Below are 13,298 nucleotides of genomic sequence, written 5' to 3'. Positions count from 1 at the left end.
CAGCTGTTGCCTGCTGCTGTCGTCTCTTCACCGCGTGTTCCCCAGCTGTATTTTGATTCACACATGCAGGGAAAACCTGACGACCCCGTTGGCTTCTTACAGTCGCCGTATTTATACATCCACCCACCACTTCTTGATGGGATGCATACGTTTCACACCTTTTCTGGCTGCTGACAGTCTTTCTGGGTAATGAATGACTTGAGTGCAAACACATTCACCACAGCAGATTACAGTTACCTTGTTTTACCTTCGTGTTCTGTTTATCATCTTTTCAGTCTTTCCCTGTTTAAGAACACCACATACACAACATTACAATACTATGAGGCTTTTTAAATGATGTATGGAATATGTGGTTTATCACAAAATAGTGTAACATTTTTGCACCTCAGTGCAATTGAGAGTTGCACTATGATCTCCGTTCTGCTGCCCACAGTTTATGGTTTTGTTTGAGTTGGTTCAAAGTGTCTAACGCAGGGCCACCTGCTTTATTTGCTTTGTCTACTGGAGTGGATTGTGTGGGCTTCCACTAAATAGTGTGTGTTATGTCGGCTGTGTGTTGATTGTTTTTGCCTCTCTGTCCGCAGGTGTTCTTCAAGGAGATTTTCCTGTACATTCTTGAGACGTCCACAAGCTCCTACGACCACAAGTGGATGGTTATACAAACGCTCACGAGGATATGTGCAGGTTTGTGTCTCTGTTTTCATTCAGTCGGCTCCCCTTCCTATGTCACATTTAGGCTCATTGTATTACACATCCCTCCCCATCTGAGTATCTCTGTCCGTAGCTTGAGATCTTTGCAAAGGTGCACCATATTTTAAAATATTTTATTTTTAGGAGGGGGGTTCTAAAGAGACAGGAGCTAAAACAGAGCGTGTCAGACAGAGGGTGAATACAGTTATAGTCAGACAGACGGTATTATACAAATAATGTGTTTTTTCAACATAAAGGCATGTAGACGTGTTCTAGTATGAACCTGAAAATGAGCATTATATGTCTCCTTTAATTGAATGAGTATAACCTAAAGTGCTTACTTGAATCACACACATCGTCTATATTTGTTTCATATTCTCACTGATAAGTTCCGTCTGTCTCTCAGATGCCCAGAGTGTGGTGGACATCTACGTGAACTATGATTGTGACTTAAATGCTGCGAACATATTTGAGCGGTTGGTCAATGACCTCTCAAAAATAGCGCAGGGTCGCGGAGGCCATGAGCTCGGCACAACAACCCTACAGGTGCTATTTGTTTTTCATCTTCTTTAAAATGTTTTTTCTTCATTTGTTATCACTTCTATATAGATTCAACATGTTTTTTACAGATGTTCATAATGTCATTTTTTTTCTCTCCCCCCTTTCTAGGAGCTGACCCTAAGAAAGAAAGGCCTTGAATGTCTCGTGTCCATCCTGAAATGTATGGTCGAATGGAGTAAAGACCAATACGTCAACCCCAACTCCCAGACCAGCCTTGGTAAGAGATGCTGAACATGAATGTTATTTATTAAGGCAGCTGTCAAACATAATTTGCTTCATTCTGAATCTTCACACTGATTACTATTTAGTATTTAGACTAATAGCTGGCAGAATTCATGTTTAGTCTGGATCGGTATAAGAGAATTAAACGCACATCGGTATTATTGATGCTGAACTATCGATCCCATCACTAATATTGAAGGAGGAAGTCATTCTTGAAGAGGGTTTATATCACTTTGTTCTATGTTATTTTATCAAGACGTGGTTTGAATTTACGTCCACAGCTTAAACACGGATGATTCATGCTGGAATTGTGTTTGTGCCTGCAATATTACGCCTGGCTGGCTTTGCCCATAAAAACCCAGACTGTTGTTATTCCTCAATAGTCTGTGGAGAATTGAACTTGTGTTGTGGAGCGTGTGTGTCGTAGATGACACTGCCAAGGTTATAGCTGGACTCTCCTCTGAGCGGCCCGTGTTTTGGCTGCAGTTCATCGTCGAGGTTAACTGGGGTTAGCGATAAAGCTCTCATCCATCAGCCGGCCTGCAATCAGTTGGAGGATTGACAGTTGGCATTCATCAGGGAATCTATTGCTCTGAGGAGGAAAGCGAGTATTCATCAGCTCAGCTCCAGCCAGAGGAGGCCGTGAGATAATGCCCACAGGCCATCTCAGACTGGCTAATCCAGAAGGTTTAGTGGAGAACAGAGCGGTACCTGAAGCCGAGCCCTTCTGAAAGGCCCGTCTCAGAGTATATCCTGAGTGTGAGACTGGCCTCTGGGTCTTCCGCTCACCAAAGGGTTTCTGTTGTTTTCCACAGAAAGAGCTCAAACCAAGGTGCAAGTGTAATGTTGTGAAAGGGCTTGAAAAAATATCCCACAAGCCTCTGGACCTATCCACAGGCCAGCAACGGGGTCAGCTGTCATGGCTAACCAGCAGATTTGTGTTCACTCGCAAGGAAAACCTGATCAAATGCAGCCGGAGCTCATGGGTCATGTTTTACATTTCTTATGTTGAATTCCTCCCGCCGGCTGTTGAGGTTTTCAGACGAAGATTTCTCATATAATCAGACGGCGACATTATTTGTGATTACAATACATTGAATTTTGTGATGCATTCCAGCGCTATATGTGACTATTTCAATCGTCCCTTGTGCCATTTTCTCCTTTTTTGTTGTTGTATGTCTTCAAAGCAAGAGCAGGTAACGGCAGAATACTACAGAGTTTTTGCTAGAACGTGTTGCTGTGATAGGAATCGTTCGTTTTAAACCCGTCGTGTCTGTAGCTTGAGATGATTTTTGTCCCAGTCTCACCTTCTATATCCTGTGTTGTTTGTTGGGTTTCCTGTTGCCCACTTACTCCAAATAGATTGTAACCAAAACGTATTCATTAAATGAATGGTAGAAACACTTGTTCTGAACTCCACGGGTAAACATGTTGCTTGTGAGGAATATGTTCTGAAGTCTTTCCTCAGTTAATGTTACCCTCCTTTCTGTATTCCTCCACCTTTTTCACTCTTCGCTGTAAGCCTAGAAATGGGGAAGACACCTCCAGTTCACGTTACTGTGACACTGTCCTGAATGTTTTAAAAAGTTTCCGATGGGTAATCAGATACCTGGCCCTGACACTGGGTGACAGGCTGGACCCGCTCCAGCTCCAGCAGCAGCAAGTCTCATTCCTGGCTGGCTTAAAAAAATACAACGCCTCTGCTTGGCCTCTAAATTCTGAGTGCTTCCTCGTTGACTGACTGGAGCTTTTCAGATAACCCACCTTTTATAAAATCCTCCCCTCTTATCCTGCCTCTCACTTGCTCTGTGTGAATACGTGTGTTTTGTGGAGTTGGCTCGGCTGTGGTCTTGGGTGCATGTGAGTAACACCAGTGTGCAACAACAACCACTGCGAAGGCCTCGGGTCATTTTGTTCTCTGTGTTGCAGTCTCCCCTCTCAATTACTGAAATCTATCCCATCGTTACGTACTAGCATTAAGTTAGCTCATCGTTTTTCAGAGGCATTGCCTCTCACAGTAACAATAGAAATACTTTATATATTTCCACTCATTCATTATCCCTTCTTGGTTATCTTATCTTGTGTCTTTTGCTCTTCAGGCCAAGAGAAACTATCGGAACAGGAGAGCACCGAGACCAAGGCCCCGGAAACCATCAACCGCTATGGGAGCATTAACTCTCTGGACTCCACGGCCTCGTCTGGTATCGGTAGCTACAGCACCCAGATGTCAGGTACTGACAACCCCGAGCAGTTTGAGGTCCTCAAACAGCAAAAGGAGATCATTGAGCAAGGCATTGACCTGTAAGTTCAACTACGCACTAGTTTTTTGCATTTTATCCTGTTGTTTCTGTGGTTCTGTATCGGCTACAGTTTGCGTTTTGTCTTTGGATTCTACACAGGTTTAACAAGAAACCAAAGAAAGGAATCCAGTACCTCCAAGAGCAAGGCATGCTGGGTACAACCCCAGAGGATCTTGCTCAGTTCCTGCACCAGGAAGAGAGGCTTGATTCGGTAACGAGTTGGCTTAATCATAAGGATGCATGATTATATATACACAACGTATCTCAGTGTGGTGTACTTGTGATTCCATATTCTTGGAGAGAAAAAATCGATTTGTTCAAATGATCACGATAATCAACAAGACAAGATGTTTGAGGTGCAGATGTTTCATTCTACCCCCATAAACATGCGTTGTATTGATCAAAGAGAAGACTGATGTAAAACAGATGGAGGGGGGGAAACTGGTTTGGATTTTGAACATGACTTTCAAATAATGTTAAAGTCATTACAGGCTCAGCTGCATTCTCGTTATTGTGTTACTGAATTTTTTTCAGTATTCAAGTGAAACATCATTTGTATCAATGTCATGTCCAGCCCCCACCTCTGTGCCGATTTTAGGGCTTTTTTCTCGGATCTAAGAAATCTGTCTAATAACAGGTAAACGGTGGCAACGGTCTTGAAGTACTTGCCCTAGTTCACAATAGACCGCAGATTTAACACCAGCCTCTTTGTTGGGTTGGTTTGGGAGGAAAATAAGCATCCACCAGCTGAAGTGGCAGCGAAATGCTTGGCAAATAAACAAATGGCCAGTTGAGCTCAACAAACTCTGGACTCGCTGCCTTGTGCACGAGCCAACCAAACCACACACAAGCCAAGCACTCATCTAGAGCCCGTCTACCAGCAGTGTAAATGTTAACTCTAATGAGGAGCACAGTGGCTGTGATTGGACGCCCTCGAGGGTGTCGGTGTGCAGCGATAATCAGCATTAAAGAGCGGTCGTTACATCTGGTCAGAAACATGGGCCCTGAGATGTAGTGGTACCACAGCAGTGGCAAACAGAATGGATAACCATGAATTCCCACGCGTATTTATCTAATCCACACGGACAGTCCTGCTGTTAAAGTGGGGCTTCTAAAAAGTGGAATGTAAGACAATTAAGTATCTCTTTTACGCTGTTTGAATACATTTTCTTTGTCTGCTTTTCCCTCTAATAATGAGAGAAATGGTAGTTGAAGAGCAATTTATTGCAATCGTAGTTCACGGGTCCAGCTCTCAGGCGGTTCAAACCAAACGGCACATGTTTCTGGTTTTCAGCACAAGACATTCTGTGGTTCTGATTTGTATGTTAGATTGCAGTCTGTTCAAATAAGACTGACCTCTTCACTTTTGCTCTCCTAGACTCAGGTGGGAGAATTCCTCGGAGATAATGATCATTTCAATAAAGAGGTGATGTACACCTACGTGGATCAAATGGACTTCCAAGGCAAAGACTTTGTTTCTGCGCTGAGGACTTTCTTGGAGGGCTTTCGGCTCCCCGGAGAGGCCCAGAAGATCGACCGGCTCATGGAGAAATTTGCAGCGAGATATCTTGAATGCAATCAGGGGTGGGTTTACATCTCTGGCCGGAAAATCCAGACTGTGGGAATAGCTGAATTTGATTCCACATTCCCCCATACAAGATGCTGCCATTAACATGCTTTGTGTCTGTTCCCTCCTCTTGCCGCCAAATTCTCCAGACAAACCCTCTTTGCCAGTGCAGATACGGCATACGTCCTGGCCTACTCGATCATTATGTTGACAACAGACCTTCATAGTCCACAGGTAAGCAGTCCCCCAGTGAGGGGGCATCCTTTGGGAATGTCTCCTGACTGCAGTCGTTTCCTCAGTTATCAGTGCAACATAAATCACCGGAATTGCATGAGCAGCTCTTGATCCATATCCTTGCTCTCGTCTGCAAAGGTGAAGAATAAAATGACAAAAGGGCAATACATCAAGATGAACCGCGGCATCAACGACAGCAAAGATCTACCCGAGGAATATCTCTCGGCCATTTACAACGAGATCGAAGGAAAAAAGATTGCCATGAAGGAGACGAAAGAGATCACCATGAAATCCAACAAGCAGAGTGAGTCTCGCAGCTTTGGGGCGTCTCAAAGATGTAATAAATGTTAAGACTCCATTCATTATCTCCAGCCGTTTACTCTCTTTGTCTTTGTTGCCATAATGTTTTTAAATGAGACACAAGGACAAATGCATTCAATACAATTCTAATCGTCATGAAGAGGCCTATTGTTGGCTTTTGTCTCTCGATAGTTCAGCTTCCTAGCCTGTTGGATGCAGTGTTTGCTTTGCTTTAAATTGTTGGTTGCTTTAGAAAGCTGTCTGTGTGTGTGTGACTGTGTGTATTTGTGTGTTCTTGCTCAGGTGTGGCCAGCGAGAAGCAGAGGCGTCTGCTGTACAATGTGGAGATGGAGCAAATGGCCAAGACGGCCAAGGCTCTGATGGAGGCCGTCAGCCACGTCCAAGCACCCTTCACCAGCGCCACACATCTGGAGCACGTCAGGCCCATGTTCAAGGTATTCGACATAAACACACACATACACACCTATGAGGCTAACACATTTCACACACCAATCATAAACCTCATGCCTCTGTTGTTTGTTAGTTGGCATGGACACCCTTCCTGGCAGCCTTCAGCGTAGGTCTCCAGGACTGCGATGACATGGAGGTGGCTTCCCTGTGTCTGGAGGGCATCCGCTGCGCCATCAGGATAGCATGCATCTTCTGCATACAGGTACTGCAGTCTGCACTGAAGGGTGACTGACTGTCTCGTACCTTGCAGTTTTCTGACACACAGCCTTCTCACTTTGTCTCAGTTGGAGAGGGATGCCTATGTCCAGGCCTTGGCGAGGTTCACCCTGCTGACAGCCAGTTCTGGGATCTCAGAAATGAAGCAGAAGAACATTGACACCATCAAGACCCTCATCACTGTGGCCCACACCGATGGCAACTACCTGGGCAACTCTTGGCACGAGGTTTGCTCCTCTTGTCTCACTTTTACTCGCTGTATTTCCTCATCAAATTCTTTAAACTATCTCACCTCACCGTATCCCTCATATCTTCCTTTCCCGATTCAAGCAGTAGACCATAATAAGCCTTAATCTTAATCGGATACGTTGCCTTTGCAACAGCTAGTTGTTGCTAGGCGCAACATGAATAAACTAACATGGCTTCTGGGTTATTACTCTAAAAATGTCTGAACCTTGTATGACAAACTAAATTCAGTAACATTTTAGTAAATATATTTTATTGTATTGAACATGTGTTGCTTAAGCAGAGCAGGTTGTTAAATTACAGCTAATTAAAAGATTCTGATGTATCTACATAATGCATTTTATATAATAGATGCTGAACCTCCTACAATTACTGATTTGAATCTGAATGATAATGGTCGTCATGTAATAATGATGCAGTAATAGCTGTTTGTTTGTTGTGTTTTGGGGTATTTTTACAGCAACCAGTTTGAGCTTGCATTTGATCTTTCCTGACATCTCATTTTTCCTTTTTCAGATCATGAAGTGCATCAGTCAGCTGGAGCTGGCTCAGCTAATCGGGACAGGAGTGAAGACACGCTACATCTCAGGCACGGTGCGGGGCAAAGAGGGTTTCATTACAAGCACCAAGGAGCAGAGCAACGACGAGTACCTGGGTCTAGGTCAGCACAAACGCAAGTTACGTATGTAACTATGGTTCTATGAATCCTGGATGACCGCCAGAGGCGGTGCTTAGCACTGGATTTCTTCCGTCTCGAGCATACGCAGGTCGAGTCTTAATGACAACAAAGTCACATGTGACCTCGGATGACCCGCCCACTGGGTATAAGTTCCGGTGTCATCCCGAGATCAGTCCTACGGAGTCTTCTCGCGAACTCACGAGATTCCGAGTGACCAAGAACTCTGGCGGTCATCCAGGATTCATAGAACCATAGTTACATACGTAACTTGCGTTCTATTTCATCCTTCCTGACCGCCAGAGGCGGTGCTTAGCACTGGATGACTTGTACCAACAGAGTCACGAGGAAACCCAGGGAGCCTACCGTGTATGGATCAGGCAGAGGACTCTGGACGAAGAACCACCCCCAGTGGGTGAGGGGTGGCAACGTTCACCCTGTAGAACCTGGTGAATGTGCTTGGTGACGCCCAGGAGGCTGCGGCACATATATCCTCCACTGGGACCCCTCTCAGGGTTGCCCATGATGTGGAAACACTCCTGGTAGAATGGCCCCTTGTGCCGCATGGCAGGGCACGGCCCCTTGCTCTGTATGCACAGGCAATGGCCTCCACAATCCAGTGGGATAGGCGCTGCCTTGAAAGGGCCAAACCCCTCTTAGGCCCGCCATAGCAGATGAAGAGCTGCTCCGATTGTCGTATGCCTGTGGTAGCTTCGACATAGGCTCTGAGGGCCCGCACTGGGCACAGGAGTTTTGACCGCTCCTCTCCCGATGGGGGGTCGAACTGTGCCAGCCGGAGAGGCTGGTTGACATATGAGCGTGTCAGCACCTTAGGGAGAAACGCTGCGTTGGGCCATAGTGTAACCCCTGAGCCATCAGAGTTCCACCTGAGACAGGATTCACTCACCGATAGGGCATGCAGCTCGCCTACCCTCTTTGCTGAAGTGATGGCCAGGAGAAAAACGGTCTTTGCCGACAGCCATCTTAGCTCTGACCCTGACATGGGTTCGAAAGGAGGCGAGCATAGTGTGTCCAGTACCATGGGCAGGTCCCATGGGGGAGCCCTGGGGGCGCTCGGAGGATGCAGGCGCCGAGCTCCCCTTAAGAAGAGGGAGACCAACCTATGGCTCCCTACCGTGCCCTTGTTAGTCCCGGCGCGCTGTGCTGAGATAGCAGCCACGTACACCCTCAGGGTAGAGGGAGACCGGCCCCTATCCAGCAGGGACTGTAGAAACTCTAATATAACCGGCACGGGGCACTGCACCGGGTCGGTGTTGCGGTCCCTGCACCAGTCATAGAACAGCCTCCATCTACACTCGTACTGTAGACGGGTAGATGGTGCTCTGGCATTCCGAATAGTCCCTTTGACTGGGTTTGTGCAGCTGCTCAGCAGCTGGTCGGACCCTGCAGTGGCCAGGCCCATAGCTGCAGGTGGCTGGGGTTGGGGTGCCAGATCTGGCCTCCCAGCTGCGAAAGGAGATCCCTCCTGTCCGGGAGGCACCATGGCGTCCCGGAGCAGAGTCTGTGCAGCAGGGGGAACCAAGTCCTGGCTGGCCATCGTGGGGCCACCAGTAGGAGACTGTGGCCCTGCTGAAGTACCCTGAGAAGTGTTGGCAAGATCAGGGGAATTGGGGGGAAAGCATAGAGAAGACCCCCCGGCCATGTGTGCGCCAGGGCATCTTGCCCCAGAGGGCTGGTCCTCTCCCTCAGGGAGAACCAGTGGGAGCAGTGGGTTGACGTCTCTGAGGCAAAGAGATCTACCCTCGCCCTGCCGAAGAGACCCCAGATGCTCTGCACCACTTCTGGGTGGAGCCGCCACTCCCCTGGTGGGGGTCTGTGGCGGGAGAGGGAGTCTGCAACCTGGTTCTGTTTCCCTGGAATATACATCGCCCGAAGGCTGGTCAGGCGAGGGGCTGCCCATGTCAGAAGGGCGCAAGCCGCGTGTAGCAGCTTTGCCGACCTGGTGCCACCCTGATGGTTTATGTGGAAAACGGTCGGGGTGTTGTCCGACCGAACGAGTACGTGTTTCCCAGCCAGGAATGGCAGGAACTGCCTGAGTGCTAGGTGCACAGCCCGCAGCTCCAGGACATTGATATGCTCGGTGTGGTCCTGAGCGGACCACTGCCCCTGAGCAGTCCTGTTCTGCCACACCGCTCCCCACCCTGAGAGGGAGGCGTCTGTTGTGACGACCTCCCGCCGGGACGGGACCATACCCATGGGGACACCCCCCGACAGGTAAGCCCTCTCCCTCCATGGTGATAGGGCTCGAAGGCACTGCTGTGATACCTCTACTCTCCTGCGCCTGTGGCATGTGACCTCCAAATGGAGGCTGTTCAGCCATCTCTGCAGAGGGCGCAGTGATAGCAAGCCCAAGGGAATGACAGCTGAGGCGGCTGTTAATTTTCCCACCAGGCGAAGGAAGAGAATGTAGGGCAACCGCCTGCCCCCTCGGAAGAGGGGCAGGTTGCGGAGGATGTCGTCGACACGCCGGCGTGACGGACGGGCTCTCATAGCGGCTGAGTCCAGAGCTATACCGATGAAGGTTATGCTCTGGGACGGACGCAGAGAGCATTTCTGCATGTTCACCCTGAGGCCCAATAGGGCCACATGGGAGAGAAGGCGGGTGGTGTCTTGTGCAGCCTGAGGCTGGGATGGTGCACAGATCAGCCAATCGTCCAAATACGGCATCACCTTCATGCCCTGCAACTGTAGGGGGGAAAGGGCAGCCGCAACACATCGTGTGAACACGCGTGGGGAAAGGGAGAGTCCGAATGGAAGCACCCTGAACTGAAAACAACGGCCTTGAAAGGCGAAACGAAGGAACTGTCTGTGATGAGGCACAATGGGGACATGAAAATAGGCATCCTTCAAGTCGACCGACGTGAACCAGTCCCCTCTGGAGATGGTACGAAGGACGTCTGCCGTGCTGAGCATGCGGAATGGCAAGACCCTCAGGAACTTGTTGAGTCCTCTCAGATCTAGGATTGGGCGAACTCCGCCCTCTTTCTTCCTTACGAGGAAGTAGGTTGAGTAAAACCCCCTGGGCTGTAACAGGGGGTCCACCGCCTCGATTGCGCCTTTGGCCAGGAGTTTGGCAAGTTCCTGGCTCAAGGCTAAGGCTTTTGCCGGGTCGGCGATGGTAGTTACCCTGACCCGGCCGGAGGTTGGGGGCCGGCGTCGGAATTGGAGCTTGTAGCCCTGAGTTAGGGTGGACACCACCCATGGGTCTGGGGCATGAGCTGCCCAGTAGCGGATCTGCTGCTGGGAGAAAAAACCAACGGCCGGCCTGGAGACTTCATCTCCTGCCCCCCCTGCCTCTAGTGGCGGTGGAGGGGCGGCTGTTAATCCCCGGCCTTGGAAACCGTGCGGGGAGTCTGCTGGAAACCTCCCGTTGTGAGTGGGTTGGCCTCTCAGCGGAGTGTTGAGGCCTGCGCTGACTATTAAGGCGAGCGCGGGGCTGCAAATGGTCTCTGGGGGCCGGCGTGGGGTCCCTGGACGCCCGTCGGGGTGGGGGCATGGCCCGGCGAAGATCAGCGAACTGCTGCCTGGTCTGACTGGCTTGCACAGTTCGCTGAAGCGCCTGTAGCGCGGCCGAGCCGAACATCTCCCCGGGTTCGACTGGGACAGCGCGGAGGGTCTTTCTACAGGTCTCCGACAGGTGTGACTGTGACAGCCAAACCTGGCGGCGGGTCTGTACCAGGGTGGACATCAGGCGCCCGAGCTCCCTCGACATGAGGCCAAATGCCTGCAGTGACGCATCACTGAGGCTGATAGAGGAGGCGTCGGGAGTATCCTGCTGTAGAGACGCCGAGAGGGCAAGCATGAGATGGGAGAGGGAGTTACCGATACGGCCCATGCGGGCTGCCGTGTTGTAGGCCTGGGAAAGCAGTTCGTCCGTGGCCCGACTCTGGGGCCGAGGGCACCTGGCCTCTGGTCTTAGAGTCTCCTCCGGGGAAACTATGAGGGACGCAATAGTTGGCTCAATGGCTGGCATGCGCTCAAGACCATACTTGGCCGCATCCTGCATGGACGCCAGGGTTTGTCCCTCGGGCGAAGGCCGGGAATGAGCACGGGTGTCTCTCCAGCATGCATGCAACTCCCTCAGGTAATCTTCGGAGGGAGGGACAGAGAGGGTGGCGGGGACGGAAGTGCGCCTGAAGAACGCACTAACCTGTGGGGGTTTGGGCTGCTGTATATCCAGCTGAAGGCGTGCCAAAGCCATGCGCATGACCGCCCCGATGGAGCTCTCCTCTCCACCCTCTGACTGACTCTGGACTGAGAGGTGGGAACCCGACCTGGAAGCCTGGGTGCCTCGCCCCTCACTGTACTCTGTGAAGATGTTGGCGGATGCCGTCACCGAGATAACGTCCTCCTCTGAGAACTGCTCGGCCGCGGGTGGATCTGATGTTTCAGTTTCCACCACACTCGGGTGGAGGGCCCGGAGAAGGGCCTTCATCTGCGCCAGCTCCGCAGCCATCAGCTCTACGCTAGAAGCTAGCGTGGCGGTCTTAGCCCTCTTGGGGGAAGCGCCCGCCGAGACCGAAAGCCGGCGCTTGTAATGGCTCGGTTGGGATGGGCCTGGCTGGCTTGACGGAGAGAGGTCAAGCCTGCCGCTCAGGTTTTCCAAGTCTGCCAGTCTTGCGGCCCTTACCGCGTATGGCATAATGCCGCAGTTCATGCACGCATTTTCTGATAGGCCCTCCCTCAAGTGCTCGAGGCCAAGGCACGAGGGGCAAAGGTCATGGCCATCCTCGAACTGGAGAGGGGTCATGCAGGTCCTACAGTCAGCAGGGCTAAATTTAGCCATGGCTCTGGAGGGACCCTCGAAGACAGTCCCTCTAGTGAGGGTAGAGCGCGGACGCTGGCCTCACCTGCACGGTTGCTGTAGCGGCTGGGGGTCACAACAGTAGTACTCCGCTACTGTGGCCCAGGTCCTGTAGGACAGGACGGAGACAGCCCGTCCAGCGAGGGTAGAGCGCGGACGCTGGCCTCGCTAGCACGGTAGCCGTAGCAGCTAGGGTCGCAGCAGTAGCACTCCGCTGCTGTGGCCCAGGTCCTGTAGGATAGGACGGGGACAGCCCGTCTAGGAGGGTAGAGCACGGACGCTGGCCTCGCTAGTACGGTAGCTGTAGCAGCTAGGGTCGCAGCAGTAGCACTCCGCTACTGTGGCCCAAGTCCTGTGGAGCAGGACGGAGACAGTCCGTCTAGTGAAGTGAGGGCGTCTCAAAAACACCGCTGTCCTCACTAGCACGGTAGCTGTGGCTGCTGAGGGTCGCAACAGTAGCACTCTGCCACTGTGGCCCAGGTCCCGTAGGACCGGAGGCAGCTGTTGGATTTTGCGTGGCTTCCGTTAGCCCGAGTTGCCTACTTAGACACTCCGCTAACCTTGCCCGGCGGCGATGCCACCGGCGTCAGCGCGCACGCTATCCAACGAGTGATAATAATTGGAACGCTCTCACCCGATTGACGCTTCGCGATGGAGGTCCTGGTGAGAAACCGAAGGTAGACTTGCTGTGTTCGTAGGAACACGCGCCGTCTCACTCCCCGGGGGGAAGCTCGTCGCAGCCTCTGGAGGGCGAGGGATCGCAACTCCGACCAGTTGGTCGCGAGGCTTCACGCGACGAGCTTTAGACAAACCTCTGTATAACCTCAGCCTTTAGCTGATGCTTATTTTAGAGATTTCGTTAGCCTGCGTTTGCGAGAAGCGAAAAAAGGACTGATCTCGGGATGACACCGGAACTTATACCCACTGGGCGGGTCATCCGAGGTCACATGTGACTTTGTTGTCATTAAGACTCGACCTGCGTATGCTCGA

General features: G+C 50.9%; 1 protein-coding gene across 3 annotated transcripts in view; it reads left to right on the top strand.

The window, feature by feature from the left end:
- The window catches only part of arfgef1 (ADP-ribosylation factor guanine nucleotide-exchange factor 1 (brefeldin A-inhibited)), a 56,372-nt gene that overhangs the window by 30,359 nt on the left and 12,715 nt on the right, over positions 1 to 13,298 (top strand). For all 3 annotated transcript variants that reach the window (XR_008834002.1, XM_056433459.1, XM_056433458.1), the window contains 12 exons: positions 585 to 684; positions 1,097 to 1,236; positions 1,360 to 1,468; positions 3,573 to 3,774; positions 3,873 to 3,984; positions 5,152 to 5,357; positions 5,490 to 5,574; positions 5,713 to 5,878; positions 6,178 to 6,329; positions 6,419 to 6,547; positions 6,630 to 6,788; positions 7,324 to 7,468. Coding sequence is in view for 2 of the 3 variants with exons in the window: in XM_056433459.1 (XP_056289434.1) it covers positions 585 to 684; positions 1,097 to 1,236; positions 1,360 to 1,468; positions 3,573 to 3,774; positions 3,873 to 3,984; positions 5,152 to 5,357; positions 5,490 to 5,574; positions 5,713 to 5,878; positions 6,178 to 6,329; positions 6,419 to 6,547; positions 6,630 to 6,788; positions 7,324 to 7,468 (1,705 nt within the window). In the remaining variant the exon portion in view is untranslated. The remainder of the gene's footprint in view (positions 1 to 584; positions 685 to 1,096; positions 1,237 to 1,359; positions 1,469 to 3,572; positions 3,775 to 3,872; positions 3,985 to 5,151; positions 5,358 to 5,489; positions 5,575 to 5,712; positions 5,879 to 6,177; positions 6,330 to 6,418; positions 6,548 to 6,629; positions 6,789 to 7,323; positions 7,469 to 13,298) is intronic.

Source organism: Pseudoliparis swirei, chromosome 16 (genome assembly GCF_029220125.1).
Source record: "Pseudoliparis swirei isolate HS2019 ecotype Mariana Trench chromosome 16, NWPU_hadal_v1, whole genome shotgun sequence".
NCBI lineage: Eukaryota > Metazoa > Chordata > Actinopteri > Perciformes > Liparidae > Pseudoliparis > Pseudoliparis swirei.
This window is presented reverse-complemented; position numbering and strand designations above follow the sequence as displayed.